Below are 22,978 nucleotides of genomic sequence, written 5' to 3'. Positions count from 1 at the left end.
TTTATTTATTTTTGGGTACTTTATAGTTTTTGAATGGTATTATAGTAAACAAATATCAAATTAATTTTTATTTTATATTTTAATTGATTCTTATCTTAAGTATAATTTTTTATAGATATATTTTGAGTTAATTATGTTTAAATTATATATATAAATGTTTGATATTATTGTCTACTTGATTTCTAATTGAGCATATTTTTTTATTAATCACTTTATTTTTTTAAAAAATTATTATTTTGGTGTAATTTTTATATTTATTTAGTTTATGTGTTTCAATTTTTTTTTATATTTATTACATTAAATTTGTAAACATTTTTTATATGTTCAATTAGTAGTTCTTGTACGGTGTTGTTGTCTTATTTATAAATTTTAATTGTGTTAATGTAATATGTTAATATTTAAATTTCTTTTGAAGTTTGATTGTTGTTAAGTTGTTTTTGTGTTGTTAATTAGTTGTTTTCGCATAACTGGTGCATTGAGAAAAGAAAACCCAACACGCCCAAACTCACTTCGTCCAAACTGCCATGTGGCAGCCGCAGAGTCACTGCCACATTCTGACGTTGTAGTTCTGACGCGCGTCAGTAAAAAACTTTACTCTCCCCACTCGGGTGTGAGTCTCACTCTCCTATTCTATTCACATGTGTATCTCACTCTCTCATTTTCTACTTGGTATTTATCTCTCTATTGTATTTTTGTAATAAAGAAACTTTATAAATATTATTTTTGTAATTAGTAAAAGTATAAATGTTTATTTTTTCTTAAGATGGTATAAATGTTTATTTTAACTAATTTTAACCTAAAATAGGAAAAAACCCTAAATTATTTGAGAGTACACACACGACAATAGTAAGACAAACAAGAGTCGTAACTAAAAATGGAGAAACTAGCCTCAGCAGCATTCAGCAATGGTGTCGTACGGATTAGGTGAAGTGATGTAATTCGACCCCATATCAACCGTCCGATCAAATATTAATCAACGGCACAAATATTATAAGACTATATTTGTAGATAAACCAACAATAAAGACAAACTCACTTTTATTAAGGAAGAAGATTACATTGAATAAGACTCGAAACAGAAAAATATCCAATACTAGTTGAGTAGTTAGAGAGAGCAGGTGAAGAAACCCAATCCATGGAACCGGTAGCCATGGCTGTTTATAGTAGTGGAGCAGTTGAAGAACAAGAACACGAACCCTATGAACAACATACTCACAAATTCACAACCCCTTTTCAATTTTACATAAGAAGAGGAAATTCAACTTCCCTCCTAAACATCCCCAAACCCTAACCCTAATTCTATTTCAGCCATGACCTCACCTAATTCGAATGTGAATTCTTCTTCCGCGGCAACCACCCCCCGCGACAAGAGCTCCAAGCAGCCGTGGCGGCCGGCCTTTGCCACGAGCTGTTGTTCCGCTGAGGATAAAACGATTCTCAGGAAGCTTAGCTTGTGCCGAACTTCGAGATCGACTGAGCTTTCGTCGAAGAATATTGGTCCGATTCCGTCGTTTCGGAGAATTTCGTTCTCGGATTTGAGTCGGTCGTCGTCGACGCGTATTAACGAAGACTTGGCGCTTAATTTTGGGGCTGAGTTGTACGATTTTCAATTGAGTGAGTTGCGAGGTATAACTCAGAACTTCTCGAGTAATTATTTGTTGGGAGAAGGTGGGTTTGGGACTGTGCATAAGGGTTATGTGGATGAGAATCTGAGGCAGGGTTTGAAGCCTCAACCGGTGGCTGTTAAGCTTCTCGACATTGAAGGTCTTCAAGGTCACCGGGAATGGCTTGTAAGTTATTTATTTTATTTTAATTGGAAAAAAATGTATATTTTAACATAAAATTATTTAAATTACATAACTGTTTATTTATTTATATATTTTTACACAAATACATGAATTGAATAGTATCTATTGCCTGTTAAATTTTTTTCTTCCAAGTCATCACTGTCTAAATTTATTTTCTTTCTTTTTTATTCTTCTTTATATAATTAATAATAATTAATATATGGTCATTATATTTACACCTAAATAAAATAAATTCTTCTTAATATTTATTTTATTTTATTATTATATATATTTTTTTTTTAAAAAAAATTAATGAATATTTATTTTTAGTTTTATACTAAGATTTCATATATTTTCTTCTTTTAATTTTATTATCTAAATAAGTCTTACACAATTTTACACTAAAAAGTACTACTAAAGTTAAACTATATATATATATTTTTTTTGAAAGCAAAGTTAAACTATATATGAAACAACATAATCGTTAATAGTTTCCTTGATTTGAAACCATTAATTTGTTAAGAAATTTAATCAGAGATCATCAAGTTCTAATGTATTAATTAATAATGGATGCAGGCAGAAGTGATATTTCTGGGGCAACTAAGGCACGTAAATTTAGTGAAGCTAATTGGATATTGCTGTGAAGATGAAGAAAGGTTACTGGTTTATGAATTCATGCCCCGTGGAAGCTTAGAGAATCACTTGTTCAAAAGTCAGTTTACATTTTTTCCCTCTTTCTACTTATTTCTAATATAAACTTTCAATATCTATAAATTAGAATGAGCTAGTATTCAGTTTTCTTATATCTCAAGTTGATATATTAAGTGAATTTTCATGTAGTAATAATATGGTTTATATATGCCTATATGGTAGTGGCCACAATATTATTTTTAGTATTGCTATGGTATAGGCTGTAATTCACCAACATAGTGGGACTAGTTGATGAAGCCCCAAGACATGGTAAACAAGACAGATAAAGAAAATGTTATATCATTGTAAATTTCCTAATCAAAATCAATACTAGTATAGATATAGATATCATATATGTGTCTGTGGGGTTACAAACACTATTAAAAAAATACATATTTTCTTTTGTTGTGATTTCAGGACTGTCAGTGTCATTACCATGGGGAACAAGGTTAAGAATTGCAATTGGAGCAGCCAAAGGTCTTGCTTTCTTGCATGGAGCTGAAAACCCTGTCATATATCGCGATTTCAAAACTTCAAATGTCTTACTAGACTCTGTAATATGCGCGTATATATTTCTTTTCCTGTTATTAAATTTTGAAACTCTAACTTTGTACATAATTTGAGTTTGATTGTGATGTTGCTGGTAAACTCTTTTTAACAGGATTTCACAGCAAAATTATCAGATTTTGGACTTGCAAAGATGGGACCTGAAGGATCAGAAACACATGTCACGACAAGGGTCATGGGTACCTATGGATATGCGGCACCCGAATACGTCTCAACAGGTAACACTGCTATAGAATCTGGCATGTACTTAAATGGAATTTTAAGTTTATTGAAGACTGAAAATCAAAATATTGTTTGGACAAGATTTTCACTTCTAGAAATTGAATTAAAAATATCATCACACAAAATTGTATTTTGAGGATGCATCTAATGAGTCTGATTGTATTGTGCATAATAACAAACTTCATATATCAGTCAAAAACTAGTGATTTTGGTTAGTTGATAGAAGAAAGATGTTGGAACAAGGGAGCAGTGATAATCAATATATAAGATACCGAAAATTCACAACAAAAATTGTAATATTGGATGAATTTACAGGACACTTGACAACCAAAAGTGACATATATAGCTTTGGAGTGGTGCTGCTAGAGCTGCTAACAGGTCGTAGAGCAATGGAAAAATCAAGGCCAAAAGGTGAGCAAAACCTTGTGGATTGGGTAAAACCATACTTGACTAGTTCAAGGAGGCTGCGGTATGTTATAGACCCAAGACTTCAAGGCCAATATTCTGTGAAAGGAGCGAAGGAAATGGCCTTATTGGGATTGCATTGCATTAGTTTGAACCCAAAAGACAGGCCTAAGATGCCAATCATTATTGAAACTCTTGAAAGTCTTCAACATCTCAAGGACATGGCTGTCACTTGTGGTCATTGGCCGGTTGCGGTGTCGTCCTCCAAGTCCGCCAGAACTGGAGGCTCCACAAAAGTTAAGATGGAGTTTAGAGGTGGGAATTTCAGGAAATCTTCTCCAATTTTTAATCCAACACAGAAAACATGAGCAGAAAAGAAAGCTCTCTCTTGTTCAGTCTTGACCCAGTCAAAGCAATTTCAATTGTAAGTAGCATAGTAAGTATTTTGGAAGTGGCAAGTTTGAGGCAGCCGGTGGCTTATAATGTCTTTTTTAAGTTACCAATGTATATTGTATATATGCCCGTACTTACATACATGAAACCTCTATTTTTGTGTTTAAAATAAAATGTTATAATGCAAATTATTGGATGCTTGAAGTACACTCATCTAAAATTTTGTTCTAAAATTAATGCACAAGGGCTATTGTGATCTCAAGTGATGATCTCGAAAGAAGTGTTTCAATTATTAAATCATTTTGCAAATGGTGATACATTCTTAAAGCAAATTTAAATCTCATGTACCTTACATTATAGTACTTAATTTCATGCATGCATTTAATAGCACATGTGCATTTAATTTCATGCATGCATGCATGGTTTACCCTTTGTTCAAACAAAAAAAAATTACAATGCTTCAAAAATTAAAGGCAATAAATTTGGAGTTACAATTTCAAAATAAAACTATAGCTAATTAGAATTTTCGTCCACGAATTTTAACTTGTACTAAATCATGCCTCTTGTACTTTTAAAGCAGTTAAAAATTCCTTCTGAATTATTGAAATTGTTAAATTTAAGAACTTTTGTGGCATGATTTGGTAGATATCAAAATCGGAGAAGTATAATTTAGTACACGGATAATTAATAAATTAATAAAATTAGACAAAAATCTTTAAATTTAATGAAATTAAAATGAATATTATATATTTATTTATAACTCAAATTATGTTACTGCATTAGTAACATTCTCCTCTACACTTTCCAAACAATGAATATCCCGATTTCATATGTATACTACCTAGCTTATATTGGTTAATAACTATTCTATCAAAACAAGAGTTAATATTAATAAGTGTTGTTAACCCAAAAACTCTCTCTATCTCAAGACTCAAGACCATAAATCAGCTAAGGAAATACCAAACTCTTCCTCAAAATGAGTGGTATCAAAGTCAAAGTACTCTTCTTCAGTGCTGAAATGAGTGGTATCAAAGTCAAAGTACCCTTCTTCAGTGCTGAAAGGAGTGCTATCAATACTAGTAAACACTTCATCAGTACTGAAAGAATTGCTGTCAATACTAACAATATCTTCTTCTTTTCCTTTTTCCACAGACCCCAATATTCTCTGATTAATTTGGTCAAGCAATACCAAATATTTTTGCTTCAAAAACTCCAACTCTTCCACATCAGTACTAGTCTTACAATCAGCTTCAACCTCATTCTCAATCCAATGCTTGAGTCCCATCACCACCTTACTTTCCTCATCCATACTCTCTAGTTTCCGCTCTTGCTTTCGGCTGTACTTGAGACCTTCAATTCTCTGGTTTTGGTGTTTGTGTTCATCAGTGAGGCAACGGGGAATGATTGTAGTTTGATGAAGGTAGTGTTGAAGAACTTCATCCACTGAAGTGTGACCGAAAGCATAAGGATTGTCTGTTGGTGATAAGATGACAATGGCGATTTGAGCGCCGAACTTGACACATAATTCACTTGCCTTATGGAAAAGCCCTGTACGTCTCTTTGAGAAACTGACAAACACATTGGAGCACTGTCCTGGTTTTTGTTGTTGTTGTTCTCCCTCTTCTTCCAAACTTCTCTTTCTCTTACACATAGTACCTGTTTGGAGCTTAAATGTTAGTGGGAGAAGAAAACATATTAACTACAAAGCTAAAGAGATACAAATGAATAAAGCATTTGTTCACAACTTCTCTAAACAGTACATTATTAGAGTATGTCCAATGGAGATATAAATAAGTGGTATATAGCTTGTTTAACACAAAAAATGTGCTTCAATGGTGTGTAAAAAGTGATGTAAATTTGGTACATAATAAATTTTGTATCAAATTTAGCACAACATTTAACATAATGTAAAATAAATGCATTACTTTTTCATTTACATTTATATTATTATTTTATTAATATATTTAACTATAACATTAAATTATGAAAAATTTATATTATTTTTTTTATTTTTTTACATATTAAAATAATAATAAAATTAATTATAAAATTATTAATTTTTTTTTTTAAAAAAACATTAATTAGATATTAAATTTTACATCAAAATCTTGTAATTATGCATTAGAGCACAAAGCTAAAAATTTAGTGTAAATTTACCACAAAATTACTTTTTTATACTTAATATAACATAACTATATTTTAATTTTTCACCACTTATTTATACCTCCATTAAAGATGGTCTAACTAGAATTTTTGAGCTAAATCATATTCATGAAAAACTAAAGGATGAATTAATGAAAAAGAAAAATACGTTTTTGGCCAGACTTGGAGAGTGGGACTACAGCAGAGGCTGCCTCAACCTGTACAAGTACAAAGAAATCAAAACCCAGTTACAACCCCAAAAAAAGAACCCCAATTGTATGAAAATTAATTCATAAAACATAAAATGTTGATCATTGAAATCAAACATCACATTCCTATAAAATATGACACTTTATCATCTACTTAATCAAAACGAATGAATGAAAGGAATTAAAGTGTAAACATACTATAGTGTCGGATTGATTGATTGAGTTGTCCATTACAAGAACTGGTGTGGTGTATGAAAAAAAAAGAAGAAGAAGAAGAAGAAGGGAACCCAGCAAAAACTCGAGGGAAATTAAAGCAGAATAGTAATGATCAGAGTGGTGGCCTTCATATATTTATGCTAAAATATTTCAAATTTGAACTTTTTCTTCATGACCAAGTTTTTTGGGTTTTTTTCTTTATAGTTTCCTTAATTAATTAAAATTCAATTTATGAGTCTGACATATAATATATTCTTATTTCCTAATCCTAGGATTCTCGTTTGGGCTAAATAGTAAAAACTAGGGCTTTTGCTTTTAATATTTTATTATTGGTATACCCATATTTAATGTGACTTACTATATTACTCAGTACTAATTAAATGAAGGGATCTTAATAGAAGATCGTATACCCATGTTCAAAGCATGTAATAATTAATTATTGTACACTTGGCAACTACATATTGGTTTAAAAATTCTCTTTTTCAAATAACAATAAAAACCAACGGTATGTTTATTTCCAAATGTAATAAACTTATAATTAGTAAATAAATAAATTGTGACATTTCAAAAAAAAAAAAAATCAATACTTGTTAGTTCTTAGTTAATTTTATAATTAAATTAAAATACAATAAACTTAAATAACAACTAAAATATTACTAAGAACCTATTTAGCACAACAGTATAGATTTGAGAAAAAAAGTTAAAAGTTGCTTTTAAAAAAAGTTGGTGATAAAAAATTGTTTGTCAAACAATTAAAAAACAGCTTATAAAAAAATTTATGGAGAAGTTACGTCTAAAGGTTAAAGTTGATATAACTCAATTTTTAAAGAAAGCTGTTATAATTAAAAGACTTTATACTAAATTATTTTGTACTAAAAATATATTGATTTATTTACAATATATTACAAAAAATAAAATATTTTTTGAAAGAAAAAAATATATAAAATAAATAAAATTTTTATATATTTGTGATTATAATGAAATAGATTATAATATTATAATAATTATAATAAAATCTTAATAACTCACAGCAGTTTAAAGTTTATAATTTATCAAACACTCAGTTAAATTATTTTTCACAGTTCGGCTATAGCTGTTTTTTTTACCGCACAACTACAATTACTTTTCTCATAGTTGTGCCAAACTGGCTCTAAAATCATTCAAAAGGAAACCTAAATCTCCAAATGGCTTCTCACCTTTTGCGATTACAATCATCGGAATTGCATCACCACTTAGCCTGATCAGAGTACCCTCATACGAATCACAATCGACCCACCGTCTTAGTTCCTGAAATCATACCACCATCATCGGACCCCCTGACTACTGTAAACTCTCAATTTTTTTTTTTTCTATTTTGTGAGCAACACAACTTGACACCATTGGTCGTTCAAGTTTGCCACTTGTATCTCTAAACCTTATTTTTTAAGATAAGTCCATTTTCTCATTTAACAAAATAGAGGATCCAATTTGTAATTTTTGCAAATTACGAGTTCAAAATAGTATTTACCCATATTTAATTACCACTTCATACCCAAACATATTTTGTATTTTAAAATATAACGTAATTACTAGACTGTGTAATTACCACTTTAATAATTACACTATCTTGTAATTATATAGCAACTTTCAAATGCACCCTTAGTTAAACCATTAATATCATTATGGCTTTTCTTTGATGTTGATAAGTTGTTTTTTTAAGAACATTACTATTGGGCACCAGTAGTGCTTAGCACTTCTAGACATATCATTTTGCGATTAGCTAACAATTTTTTTTTAGAAATTATTATATTAAATTAAATAGGATCCGATACTTAATTAGACCAATAACAAAAGTACTAAACACCTAGTGTCCTTTAGGATTAGGATCTGTTTCAATTTATTTCTTGTGTACCAAAACTGCCAAACACTACCAAAAAGAGCTCAAAATTATCTTACTCTTAGAAATGAAAACCATCTGATTCACCTTTTTGTTACATCTGTAAAATTTTGTTCCGACAGTAAAGAAAAATTACTACACACCACTCACAATTTTCACTGTATAACATTTTTTTTCTCTCTGATGAAATTTATATTTTTCACAATTGAAAGTGTCAATAAATATGTCTTAAATTTCAAAAAAAAAAATGATTTATAATTACGAATTAAAAAAAAAATGATTTATAATTACTTCATGAAAGTGTGAAGATATATGTGACAGGCTAAGTTTATTTTAGAGTGACATGAGTTGCCATCATCTATATCGACGTGGCAGAGCTGTTGAGACATCACATCCTGAGGGCAATTTCGTCATTTTCTTTCCTCCCTTTCTCATCATCAGCTAATAGTTAGACGACTTTCATTTCTGTCATTTACTCAAAATTACAAGGGAAATTATCATTTTACCCCTGTCCACCTCCAAATCTTTTGTTTTGCTTTCCTCTTTTATTTATTTATGTTCCGACTCTCTTTCTCACTGGATCTCAAAAAGCAAAAATATTGTTGGATTTGAGTTTTTGAGAGAAACCCAACAATGGCGGCCTTTATCAGGCTCGACGATTCCCCTATGTTTCAGAATCAGGTAATTACTATCCCATTCATCGTTAATCTCCACTGGATTTCGTTGCCATATCTTTTTCTTCGTATCCTGAGCTTCACTGAGCGGATTTCAATGCATTTATATGATTTTATTCGATAAAATGAAACTATTGTTTTTTTATTTTTTTTGGATGAGCATTGAAATTCTTGTTGTTTGAATCATTGGACTGTGATTTGTATGTATAATATGTTAATGAATTCAGTTTAGGTAATGAAGCATAGGCAATCCACATTTGAGATAATGTATCAAACAAGAACATTAATTTTCATTCTGAATTTTTCTAATTAGTGTTATTTGATACAAGATTTATACATCCTGTGTAGTGTGTTGAGTTGTTGAGATTTCAAGGCTCTGCAACACAGTTATCAGTGGAACCTGTAGAGTTACTTGAGTGGTGTTTGTGGAAACTGATAAATGAAATGATGATCCAATTGTTTTTTTTGACAGGTTTGTTCTATAGAGCAGTCAGCTGATGAGTTGAAAGATCGCTGCCAGAAATTATTTAAAGGCTGTAAGAAGTTTATGTAAGTGTTTGGATATTACTTTCAGACAAATTCCAATGAATAAAATCGAACTTTTTTTGGTTTGGATTTTTAAATGGCTTTGTTTTTGCGAAACAGAAAGTAGAAAGGGTGAAGTTTATACTCTTTCAAGGAGTTGAAGCGTAGAAATAGAAATATTGGAGAAAATGTACAGGCTTAGGTTTCAATAATCTTTAATGGGAATTATTTTCAATAACCTTATGTCGACTCCTCAAATAGGTAGTTAAAATAAACTAAAATTATAACAATAAGGTCTTTTACTAAGTAGCATTACATTTGATCTGTCTACAGAATATCTAAAGTACCCTGACTTAAATACATTAAACTTTTGATGATTTTAATTGAAGTCTTAAGCATTTCTTTTCTTTATGATTTATTGTCAGAGGAACACAGTATACTATTTTTTTAATTTTTTTTATGCAGCAGCTAAAGAAACAGATGATTTTATTATATAGAGAAAATAGTACTTCAATAAGAAGACAGGGTTTCCTCATAATTACCACAACATTCCCCCACTCATTTAAGATAACAAAAACAAAATTTCCTTCAACTCTTACCAAAAAGCCATAATGCTACTCAATATTTGCTGTTTCCTGGAACAACTTTATATCCCCCTCTCTTCATCTTAAGAAAATTCTATTATTTCTTTCAAAATATAACATTACCAATACGGAAAGGAAAAAACATTATTACCTAGAACTTAGGTGGGTAAGAATGTATGGCATACTATTTTCTCTACCTTTTAAATTTTCCCTCCAAAGAAATTTATTTAGTGGTTGAAATTTCAAGACAGTGCAGACCCAGATTTATAACTCTTGTTATTGCCTTTTTACAGGGCAGCTCTTGGAGAAGCATACAATGGTGATACTGTGTTTGCTGAGTCTCTGGAAGCATTTGGAGGAGGAACTGATGATCCTGTCAGCGTATCTATAGGAGGTTGCTTTTAACTAAATTTATGCTCCAGATTTATTTCTTTTTTTAAAATTATCACTTAGGGTAAATATGCTGCTTCTTATAGGAAGAGAATACACTTTTGATCAAACATAAAGCTGCCTACTAAACACGCAACACTAAAAAAACTTAATCTACATTGCCTATGTGCATGTCATGTAATCAACCTATACAAATTCTACAAGGGAGGGTAGAGAGCTGAGTTTTCAACACAATTTTATTTTAGCGGTCGCTCTCAGTAGTCATCATAATACGTTCTAATACATTGAAAAGTTAACTTGTATTAAAGTGAGCAAATTTTTACATTTGAATCATATCCGTCTTATCAATGTTTCGTGCTGGCGGCAAAGTTGTTGCTTACTATTTAAAAAGCCAGGTACTTGTTGTAATAATAGTTTGATAACATATAAATAATTAGTCTATTTTGTAAGCTTACAATATTTGAGTCCGAGGATGTGTAATGAAATTTATGTCGTTTATTTGTTTCAGGTCCTGTGATGTCCAAATTCATTTCTGCATTTCATGAGCTTGCTACTTACAAAGAGCTTCTTCGTTCTCAAGTGAGTCCTAAGTCATAAGTAATGAAAATGATCCAAGAAAATATACATAAACGCTAAAGGGCTTGCTTTTGCACTTTTTGTTTAATATAGGATCACAATGACAGTATTATTTTATAGAATAGGAAAAAAATATATTTATTGTGGAAAGAGAATTAAAAAGTCTTGAACCAAAGAAATTGAGAATTAGATGTCCTCTAATAAAAAAAAAAGAAAAAAAAAGAGGAAACTAAGACATCCTTTAAATTAAGCAAAGTGACTTTCATCTTTCAAGTGCAGTAATCTTCTTTTATTTTTTGACAAGAATTTCAAAGATATTAATATATATATATATGTATATTTTAATATGGCTTTTATTTAGTTTAGTTGGAGACCTTTCATTTCTTTATTTTACCATTTTTCTCTCATTTGGTGAGGAATTTTATTTTTCTTTTGTTGATGTGCATAATGGCTTGCTTTATCCTTTTAATTTATTGAGCAAGTCAATGGAAATTTGAATGCTAAGCCAACACAATAATCATTTGTGGATTCAAATGCATTTCTCCACATCCTTAAAGTAAAATGGAAGTCATTGTGTGCCACAGAAGAGAGTGGAACTCTCCTAATTATCTGAATTTCGATTGAGTAAAATGGAAGTCATTGTGTGCCACAGAAGAGAGTGGAACTCTCCTAATTATCTGAATTTCGATTGAAATATTTAAATTGTTCTGTCAAAAATGTTGTGTTACAGGTTGAGCATGTTTTAATCGACCGTTTGACGAATTTTATGACAGTAGATCTGCAAGAAGCAAAGGTATATTTATTATTTCTTCTCTCGACAATGATTTTTGCTACTAAGAAATTAGCGATTATCTTTACAGTTTTCGTTGTAATGTTTTCTGCTAGACAAAGAAATATTTTGTGAAAAAATGTTTATAAAAGTAATTGGTTTTCAATCTTCAGATGCACTTTGTAGGATTTCAAAACAACTTTTGCTACTTGAGTTTTCGTTTGGAATTGTTGAATTTTTTTTAGAATAAAGTAAATGAATGTTTGGTGAATACTCTTAACATTTAAGCATGGTTTTTATGAAGCTGGAAGAAGAATAATGGCGAGTTCTTTTTGTTCTTTTCTTAGTATTAGACAAGTTATTTAAAATAGCCAATAGCTTAAGCTTGTTATTCACAATTTATTATATTATTTGAAGTTTATTTTTGGAAGGCTTACTGTTAAATGATCCTACTTTCTTCAGTCCTGTTTCTTAGAAGGATATTTTGCTTTCTCTTCTTTTGATTTTTATCTCCTCATGCGCTCATTGCTTAATTTTGTAGGAATCCCGACGACGCTTTGATAAATCTATACATGTTTATGACCAGGTACTTGAACTTATATGGTAATAAAACTTTCCCCACTAGTTAACTTGCTCTTAGATTGTAATACGCAGGGAAGTATGATGACAATGTCTGTAAAGTATAATGACAATGACTGTAAAATATGAGTACATGGGAATTTATTGTGTCATTTGCATGTTGAGAGATGTCACTGTTAGTTACCCCTGCACATGTTAGACCCCAGGATTAGTAGAGGAGGGTATAAGAGTATTTCTCTCTCTGCATCATGGAGAATCTAGGCCTCTCAAATGCCTAAGGTCCTTGTCACTGTAATTCTCTTTTATCTGCAATATCAATTCAGAACCTATTTCTTTTGTCTCTCTGTTTGTTCTTTCTACTGCTTTTTCTCTATATTTTCTGAGTGTGTACCAGCGGGTTACATCAGCACTTCTTTGGTGTTATTTTCTATTTTTAAAAATGACAGAAACCATCTTGTAAAATCTAATATTTAGTCAATAACTTGTGATGAAAACATCTATTAGATTCAGCTACTGGCAATATCAACACCCGTTTAGTAATTAGAAAGGGGCAGGACATTTACCATTTGCAAAAATAAGAAGGGCAAAGTGTTGAGTCAGGCAGTTCAGATATAGTTTTTGGCTTCTGACCAATTAATGTACTTGGTACTTTTAGGCCTCTTGATGTTCTTTCTTCTCCCTTCTTCCCATTCTCTCTCTCATGGAAAAACCTATGTTATTTCATTAAAAATGGAAAAAAAGAGAGGAGGATATAGCTCTTTTAAAGTGTTATATGGTCGATATTGCTCTTTATGCTCATACAGTTGAATGTATGTTTCTTCCTGATTGATATCTTGTATGATTGTTCTTTCTTCTCCCTGCTTCCCACTCTCGCTCTCATGGCGAAACCTATGTTATTTCATTAAAAATGAAAAAAAAAAGAGGATATAGCTCTTTTGAAGTGTTATATGGTCGATATTGCTCTTTATGCTCATATACAGTTGAATGCATATTTCTTCCTGATTGATATCTTGTATGATTGCTTTCAATTGTTTTTCAAAGCTAAGTAGTTTTTTTATCTGTTGTCAGGCACGAGAAAGGTTTGTATCATTAAAGAAGAACACTCGGGATGATGTTGTTGCTGAACTAGAGGAGGTATACGAGTAAATGTTGTAAATGTTGTATACCAGACTTTTTGGTATAATATTTCATTAGTATCTTTTGTATACATAGAATGTCATTAATATTTGGTGTTAAGATCATTGCAAAAAAAAAAAAAAAATTTGATGTTATGAAGCTTTTGTTTCCATGCTGATATTCTAAGCTAGCTGTTGTTTTCATGCTGATGTTCTTGGTTTCACCACTTGGCTAGTCTAACTTGTGTTCTAACAAAAAATAAAAAGAAGGAAAGAAAATCAGATTCTAGTATCACAGAACAAACATCTCTGATGATATCATATTGAGAACATGGGGAGAAAGTACCATTCCAGAAAAAGTTTAGAAAGTATACAGACAACTCTTATGAGAAAAGGGAAAAACAATTGAGAAATTAGAGACAATACAATAAGGAAACTACAAGATTTCTAGGAAACAATCCCTCACAATTCTAAAACTCTACCAGGAATGAAGTTGTAGAATCACTTTGGTGTCTGTTTTTCAACAGAAAGTTCTTTCTTGGTTATTTCAAATTACAGCAAATTACTTGCTGCAATTGCTTTCATATAAGCTCCATTGCTCCTCATTTTTCATTTTTTTTTGGTTAAATTTTTGGCATAAGTTTTAATATCTTGGAGTGACATTCATGTACTTCCACTTATAACATAAAAAGAATCACATCAACGAATATATTTCATTATGTACTCTGTAATTTTGTAGAGCTTTTTTATTACCAAGAAGTAGGGAAAACGAATTATCTCAGATTTAAGTTGTAAGCATAGTATATCTCTTATCTCTTGCTATCTATAAAAACACAGGTACATTTTCACTAGATGATTTTGTCAAGATGTCTTGTTGCTATTTGACAACCTCACCATCCGTTCTTTGTGACAGGATCTAGAAAATTCCAAATCAGAATTTGAGAAAAGCCGCTTCAATCTAGTATGTCTTATTCATTTGCGTGTCTATTCTTTGCCTGTTAGCTTTCAGTACATCTTTCTATTTGTAAGTTGTAATTTACTCTCAGTGATTTTAAGGACTGCAGGTAAATTCATTAATGAATATTGAAGCGAAGAAGAAATACGAATTCTTGGAATCTGTTAGTGCAATTATGGATGCCCACCTTAGATATTTTAAGCTGGTTCGTTTGTGTACTTATTAATTGTAACCTCCGTTCGTTAAATGTGAGCAAATTTTTCATTTCAAACTGAAGATAAATTTTTATGTGCTTCAGGGTTATGACTTATTGAGCCAAATGGAACCATATATTCATCAGGTATACTTTCAATTAACTGTTCCACCCAGTAAATAAATAAATTTCCCATCAGCTACTGCTATTACTGTAAAATAAGGAATAATAGTCTACATGTGACTGTGCTGTAAATAGTTTTCGTTTCTGTTTTTGTACAAAGTTTGTTCAGTAATTTGTCGGTGTTTGTAACCACGGCCTCCCTCTGCCATAAGCGAGGACTCTCAATATATTTGGGAGAAGGTCACTCGTGCATGTCACCTTTGCACTGTCTTGCATAGTTAGTCAATCATTGCGATTAGAAGGCCAAAAAATAAATTTTGTACTGTCTTGTCCTAGCATGAACTTCTTCATGCAATTGACATTCTTCTCTTCAGCATTTACTTTTGCCAGCATTTTTCTTCCATGCCTCCATAAACTCTCTCACATTCTAACAGTTTTTGTTTCATTATTGAATACTTAAATGTAATTAGTCCAAGTAACTGTCTGCCTTTTCCAGGAAGAACTACTCTGCTTGCTTGAATATGTTTTTATTGTTATCATTTGGGTAGGTTATAAACTTTGGCTTACTAAACCCAGTTCCAATTAAAATGGTTTTTACTTTTCCTGAAATCAGGTATTGACATATGCGCAACAATCTAAAGAACAGGCAAAAGTGGAACAAGATAAACTTGCCAAAAGAATTCAGGAATTCAGGACACAAGCTGAGCTGGACACTTTACGAGCATCCAGTAACATAGAACCTTCCACACCTCTTGATGGCATTCGTGTTATTGGCATGGACTCTTACAAAAGTATAGAGGCAGTTGTGCCGTCCAACGCAAATGGGGAGGTAAGTTTATTGGTTTAGGAGTTTCTTCTCACGTCTGTAGTACTACTTCAGTTCTACATGTTTTTTACAAAGAGATTTTTTTAGTAAAATATGAAATATTCAATCAATTATTCTTCACTTGATAGTCTCATAAATATTGTATCATTGAGCTCTGATTCTATGAATAAAAGACCAGATTAGATATTACTGGGCCAGAGAAATACTGTTTAGTAGGACTTAATTTCTTTCGTTCGTTTCTTTACTTTTATTTTTAGGTTGTATTTTTGTTTACCTTATCATTTTTTTTTTCTTTTAATTTTTCCTCTTTCGATTATTCATACAACTAGAAAGTTTTTATTTCTTATAAATAAATAAAAGTATAATTTTGTTAGAATTGTCATTGCATAATCTATTTTTTCAATTCTATTAGGTCCTGACGATAAAGCAAGGCTATCTGTTGAAGCGTTCCTCTAGTCTAAGGGGAGACTGGAAGAGGAGATTCTTTGTACTTAACAGTCAAGGAACTCTATTTTATTACAGAATTAAGGGTACAAAACCTTTGGTATGTTGTACTACAAAAATTTATAGTTTCTACCAATTTTGTCTTGATTTTAGCAATTACTATTGAGGCTAGAAAAAGTTCCATGTCTAGAAGAATATGCTGCTGTAGACTGTAGTTGATAGCTCACTGCAAGTCAAAGTCAACATACTTGCGTATGCCTTTGTTGGCCATTTTTCGGTTGTTGCACACAGATTTCTTGGTATGCCTTTGTTGGCCATTTTTCTCTTAATCCCTCCAAGTTCGAAAAGAAGCATTTTGTTTATGTTGATTTTGTTTTATAAGAAACAAAACTATTACTTGATATCAGAAATATAAACTATTATTAAATACTAGAAAAACTTAGGAAAACAGGGGATGAAAAGTTCTGATTATTCAAATCTCACATGTTCACCCAATATTTACTCCAAATCACAGTGTTCCACAAAGCATACTTTTCTTGACGAATCTTCATAATTACTCAAAATCATAAAGGCAAGTTCCTAGTGCCCAAATCTCCTTTGGATTTAGAACGACAAACCTCCTTCCAAGCCACAAGATAAACAGATTTTTCACCATTATGACAAAATGTCTGTCTTTAACCTTTTCAACTTACTAATAACTCCTATTTGTTGGTTCATTTACAGGTTCTAACTTTAATGCACTTGTTACCTTAAACAACTTATCTTATTCAATAGTCAACCATCTCATGCCAAATGTATGTTTACCTTTGGGATGAAAATTTTAGGTTGCTTTATGGGTTGTAGATATTTATGCAAAAGATATCAAAAGTTTTTGTTTGCAGAATTTCGAAGGGATTGGGCTTCATTTTAGTAACCATTCAAGGGGCATCTTGCTCACTAGTATTTGTACCTTTTTCTATTATTGGGCACTTGTTCCTTGTTAGGATTAGCTGCCATACATTCTATTATGTTTCCAATATTTCAATCTTTAGGGTCTTATCCTATATCATGACTCATGAGTACTAGTTAGGTACTTACAACATAAATTTTCCTTTTCTTCGTCTAAATTCCGATATCATATTATCTGTCTGTCAGTTTTAACAAACTATTTGAAATGCAAGTTAATTTTGAATTATTATTGCTGACTTGTTGTAGCAGACTCCTGATCCTTCTTATCCCTTGATCTGCACTATCATAGGGCTCCCATTCACACCATTATACTCGTTCAGCTGAACCTACCAGCGGTATGTTTGGTAGATTCCGCTCAAAGCACAACAGAGCAGCCTCACTCAATGAAGATGTTCTGGGCTGTCGTACAGTTGATCTACGTACCTCAACAATAAAGATAGATGCAGATGATTCAGATCTACGTCTTTGCTTTAGAATAATATCTCCCGTGAAAACTTACACATTACAGGTAAGTTTGCTGGTTATTGGCTTCTTTTTGTTTGTTTCTGACAAATTGTGTACATGACTAACTAAATTTAAGGCAGTAGTGACATATGAGGACAACTATGTATCAATAGGCTGTAGGTCTGAGAGGTTGAGCTCCTGACTTAAGTTTTTCTTTCTTCTCATTTGCCCAGGCTGAAAATGATGCAGATAGAATGGACTGGATAAACAAAATAACAGGAGCTATTTCGTCTCTTTTGAATTCACAGATTTTTGACCAGGTTGTACTCCTTAAAAACTATTTTCCCTTTCTTGCATGACTTATTATTAAGATGTGTTGCAAGCCATACAATATTGACTAGTGAGGATCTTCTGCAGCCGAGACATGTTGCCACAATTCTTGAGAATAATAAGTCATCAGCTCGTGGTGCTTCATGTGATGTTCAAACATTAGGAGGCCATCAAAACTTGGAGGATGACATAAACTCAAACAGAATAGAGTGCGTCTCTAGTATTCTTAGAGCAGTCCCTGGAAATGATCTTTGTGCAGAGTGCAGTGCTCCTGAGCCTGACTGGGCTTCTCTTAATCTTGGTGTATTATTATGCATTGAGTGCTCTGGCGTTCACCGAAATTTCGGAGTTCATATTTCAAAGGTATGAAAGAAAATACTTTTCAGTTTGTATGAAAATAGATTGAATCCAGAACTTATTTGTCTTAATTTTCAGCATCTTATTAACCTAAAAAATATTGGTAAAAATTTCACGACTACCATATAATTTAACTGTGGGATTTTAATTGTGTCACCTCCTGACTTTGTAATTTTAAAATATTTGGATTGGGAGGTTGTTTATTTTTCTGGAGCTCACAAGTTTTTTCATCAGAAGTTTTAACAATTCTGCTGAATGAACCATTGTGTAAATCAAGCTTGCTTAATATATGCTGTAGTCTTTCAAATTCAGTCTTTTTTACTTTTTTCATTCCTATGAGGTTTTGAAAATCTATTGACTACGTATAAGGCAGATCTAAACAAAAAATTTAGCCTTTAGTTGTATGCTGTCCTTTTTCACGTACTGGGCTGCAAATTTGTCAATTTCAGTTAGGATAGTCTAGATTTCAGGAAGGATAGCAGCAGTGGGATATTGAGGAAGTACTCTAAGGACCGTAATCTTAGCAGTGGCAGAGGACTTCCTATCAACACCTTGATTGTATTTAATCCAATGTGTCTTTCGAAATATAGGATTAAAAGATTGGAGCTTTTGTTATAATTGGTTTGGGGTTTGTGTTTGTATTATAAGGGTGATATTCCTGCTGTTTTTGTTTTTAGTCTGGGGATTCTTGATGCAGTCTATTATGGTTGTCATTACTTTTTATATAATCATTCTGTTTCTTTCTTTTCTTTTTAAAAAGTGAGAAATATAAGATAAAAGCCTAAAATTGATTTCGTAAGTATTGAGTGCAGTACCTGTGGTGGCTAAAAACACTCATCTGATACTGGATCTGGAAATAAATTCTGTATGAAATATATGGCCTTATTAAGGGTTTTACATAACTCATAACTACACAAATCCTTTTAATCAAGATTGACCTGGATACCATCATGTAGAAGCCTGAAAATAGTACATGTCATGTCGTGTCAAGTCAGTCTTTATTTCATTTGCGAGCTAGTATTAAAAACGCTAGAACATTTGGCTCTGTTATTTTCAATTAGCATTACATAGATTTACAGTTTTAAGCTATTTAGGGCAATAACCAGTGTGTGTGTGTGTGTTGAAGTCCTTCATTGACTTAAGGCATCATTGGAATAAAAAGAAGTTTGATAGCTAACAGTTAGAGGAACATTATGTCCAATTCACTGCAGGTGAGATCTCTAAAACTAGACGTCAAGGTTTGGGAACCTACTATCTTGGATTTATTTCGCAACTTGGGTAACACTTATTGCAACTCTATATGGGAGGGATTGCTCCAGCTTGAGAATGCACAGTAAGTAGTCAGAAGACTTAGTTTTAATTATGTCTTCATTTATTGGATGATAAGCTTCAAACATTTCATGGTTTGTTTCACATTATAAGTAAATAATTTGTGCGGTGGATTTAGCTTAAGAATAGACTGATTTATTATATGACCGGTTCGAATTTATATTTGAATGTAATGTAACCATATTTGAAGTTAAAAATTGAATTCTAGTATGAAACTTGCCTTAGTAGGGCTTTTATCATCTTAGGACACTTACACATTCCTATTTCTGGTTTTCTTTGTTAAATCTCTAGTAGTATCAATTTTTTCCAGTCTAATTCTTGGCTGGTTTATATTTTGACACCCCTTTTTTCCCTAGTGGAAATTTATACAATACTCTCTAGCTTATGTGAATAATAAATATAGTGACACCTCTTTACAGTTTATACAAATATATTTATGTTATTCCTGCACACGTCTTAAACAAATATATTTCCTAGTAATAAATATTCAGCAAAAAAATGTTTATTAGGAAATATTATTTTTATAATTTATCTTGATTCTTGATGAATGTGAAAAACTGATGCCAGAACGGATGACTCAAATGCTCTGATCACATCCATTTCAAAACCATGCCCCAAGGATGCCTTTCACCTGAAGGAAAAATTTATTCAAGCTAAGGTAGAACATTGATTAATTATTTTCCTCAACCCTATGATAAAAATTACACTTTTATTTGTGGCATATTTGATGTTGCTTTGTGCAAAAGATAAATAACACTTCTGCTCTGTCATTGGATATTGTTTAATTTGATAAGAAATGACACAAGTTAATTTAAAAAATATATATATCTATATACATGCATTGTAGCCTTCTTTTTTTAAAAAATGCCATGAGTCTAGCAAATAACTGGACTTCGTATGTAGATATTAAATTAATATATCTGACTGAGATGGTTAACATGAAGAATTACTTGTCCCAGTATGTAGAGAAATTAATGGTGATTAGAGATGAATCCGTTGCTGAAATGCCTGCTGCTCGTGCCTCAAGAATCTGGGAATCAGTTAAGAGTAATAACTTAAAAGAAGTCTACAGACTCATTGTGATGTCAGACATGAATATCACAAATACTACATTTGATGATGTGTTTCCTGTTGATTTACATCACCATGTCGGTGCACAAGAAACCGAGTTAGGAGGTAAGACAACTAAAAAGAAACACGTTGATCCAGGAACCTGTGATAGAATGAAGGACTCCAACGAGCCAGGGAACTGTCTTCAAGGTTGTTCACTATTGCATTTGGCCTGCCATTGTGAGAATCTGCTTATGATTGAATTATTATTGCAATTTGGTGCCAACATAAATCTGCGGGACTTCCACGGAAGAACTCCTTTGCATCACTGCGTGGCCAGTGGGAAAAATTCTTTGGCAAAGTTTCTCCTTAAAAGGTAATAATCTTCCTCTTGTCAGTGGGAAAAATATTGTACTTTTCATTGCTTTTTCCCATGACATTTAATAGAATATGATTAAAGAAAAGAAGAGAAAAACTAAAGTCTCACTTCTGTTTTGCATGAATTGATGCTTTAGTAATAGAATATACTGACATAATACTTATGCAGAGGAGCCCGACCATCGATCAAAGATGGCGGTGGCCTAAGTTCCCTAGAAAGAGCAATGGAGATGGGAGCTATAACAGATGAACAATTATTTATACTGCTTGCTGAATGTGGATGAACACTCAAGTCTCTTGACTTTTGTCTACTTTCAGTTATCCTTGCCTTACACTAATACCGACAAGTGACAACCAGAAATTCCCTCTTATTTTCTATTTAAATTTGAGTCAGAAAAATTGGGATATTGTAATCTATATTTACCTGAAATTCAATGTGTGTTTTTCTTTCATTTTTTTTTTGGTTGTTGTAAAGCTTACAATAATTTAATTTGATGTTTTCATGAATATTTATAATTTCAATTGCAATGAAATAAACAGTTTACTTGATTTAGCTAAGGATGTTTTTTTTTTTTTTTGAAAAGTAGCTAAGGATATTATTTGGTTGAACAATTAGCTAACTTTAGTCGATCTTTAATATCTTTATTTATAAAATAAATAAAGATTATAAAAAGCTATTAACAAATTATAAGACGTCACTCCGTAGTAGTCCTAGGTATTTTGGTGTCCCATAAAAATGCTCTAAAGTGCTTAACATCATTAGCGTCTTATAAAATAGTTAGTTGTTTTTTATAATTTTTATTAAATTTTAAGTAGAACTCGATATTTAAACATACCAATAGTGATATTACATTTTACAAGTTACAAGGGTGCTAGATAATATATGTACCTTCTAACATTTCACTTTGGTTAATATTGTGATTTTTTCAAAATATTAAAGTTCTTTTTTATTTTTTGCTGAATCATTTTCTAAGGTTTTTTTATTGAAAGGTTTGCTTGGTAATAGCATCTGTTATTTTATTTTAATTTTTCTTTTCATAAATGTACTATTATTTTAATATTGACATTCAACATCTTAAAATTGTAAATGGACTCATTATTTCAAAAAGAAAAAATATTGATTTAATCAATCAATATTCTTGTATATACCACTTTTGTTAATGAAATGAGAAATGGAAAAAGACAATAAATCCGTTATAAAACGGCAGGAAAATAAATAAATAGAAAAGATGAAAGTTGGAAGTAAACTCGTGGTCGTGCCTTTTGACTAAAAAGTAAATACACACCTTTCCTTTCTTCCTCCACTTTCAAAAAAGCAAAAAAAAACCTAATTATATGAAGCATTATTATATGGACACTAAATCTAACACTATTATAAATTGTATACTTATTTTTTATTTTTTATTTTAATTTTTACTTTTATTTTATAACTCTTTAATTTATACTCAGTTTTATAAATTATATTTTTATTATGTACGTTAAACACTTTAATTTTAATAAATTATGTGAGATTATATTTGGTACTTTAATTATAAAAGAGGGTATTTATCAATTTAAATTATTTTAAAATTATATTTAGTTAATGTGTAATAAAAAAAAATAATTTTCTACTTATCTCACCAAAAAAATAGTGTCTTGTAATTAATTAACCATTTTTTCTATAATCTTTATTATAGTAAAATAAATAGAATTCGATATAATAGGACACTCACAACAATTTCTTTAAAGTAGGGATTTTCTAATTTTTTTTTACTAAATGTGAGAAAAACAAAGTGCTTCAATCAACTCCTTTAAATTATATATGTATAATAGAGATATATTCAAACCAATACAACTTGCTATAGAGCATGAATAATGTATTCTCTAAACTTACTTTAATAATG

General features: G+C 31.2%; 3 protein-coding genes across 3 annotated transcripts; 2 read left to right on the top strand and 1 right to left on the bottom strand.

Annotated features, from left to right (window-relative positions):
• Positions 1 to 779: 779 nt before the first annotated feature.
• On the top strand, positions 780 to 4,270 carry LOC115700556 (probable serine/threonine-protein kinase PBL15). The gene is made up of 5 exons (XM_030628126.2): positions 780 to 1,789; positions 2,363 to 2,498; positions 2,894 to 3,030; positions 3,138 to 3,261; positions 3,581 to 4,270. The coding sequence occupies exons 1-5, from the start codon at positions 1,310 to 1,312 to the stop codon at positions 4,036 to 4,038; spliced, it is 1,335 nt and encodes a 444-aa protein (XP_030483986.1). The 5' UTR covers positions 780 to 1,309; the 3' UTR covers positions 4,039 to 4,270.
• A 724-nt stretch (positions 4,271 to 4,994) lies between these two features.
• LOC115699894 (agamous-like MADS-box protein AGL29) lies at positions 4,995 to 5,714 on the bottom strand. Its single transcript, XM_030627437.2, has one exon. The coding sequence runs from the start codon at positions 5,712 to 5,714 to the stop codon at positions 4,995 to 4,997; it is 720 nt and encodes a 239-aa protein (XP_030483297.2).
• Positions 5,715 to 8,984: 3,270 nt separating this feature from the next.
• Positions 8,985 to 21,648, top strand: LOC115699141 (ADP-ribosylation factor GTPase-activating protein AGD4). The gene is made up of 19 exons (XM_030626388.2): positions 8,985 to 9,187; positions 9,653 to 9,729; positions 10,583 to 10,683; positions 11,188 to 11,258; positions 11,986 to 12,048; positions 12,566 to 12,610; positions 13,672 to 13,737; positions 14,632 to 14,679; positions 14,783 to 14,878; positions 14,972 to 15,013; positions 15,603 to 15,818; positions 16,228 to 16,359; positions 17,497 to 17,715; positions 17,885 to 17,971; positions 18,069 to 18,344; positions 19,550 to 19,671; positions 20,235 to 20,325; positions 20,627 to 21,093; positions 21,265 to 21,648. The coding sequence occupies exons 1-19, from the start codon at positions 9,140 to 9,142 to the stop codon at positions 21,377 to 21,379; spliced, it is 2,382 nt and encodes a 793-aa protein (XP_030482248.1). The 5' UTR covers positions 8,985 to 9,139; the 3' UTR covers positions 21,380 to 21,648.
• The last annotated feature ends 1,330 nt before the right edge of the window (positions 21,649 to 22,978 follow it).

The sequence above is a fragment of the Cannabis sativa genome, chromosome 8 (assembly GCF_029168945.1).
Source record: "Cannabis sativa cultivar Pink pepper isolate KNU-18-1 chromosome 8, ASM2916894v1, whole genome shotgun sequence".
In the NCBI taxonomy this organism is placed as follows: domain Eukaryota; kingdom Viridiplantae; phylum Streptophyta; class Magnoliopsida; order Rosales; family Cannabaceae; genus Cannabis; species Cannabis sativa.
The sequence above is the reverse complement of the archived record's forward strand: the minus strand, read 5'-3'. Positions and strand labels throughout refer to the sequence as shown.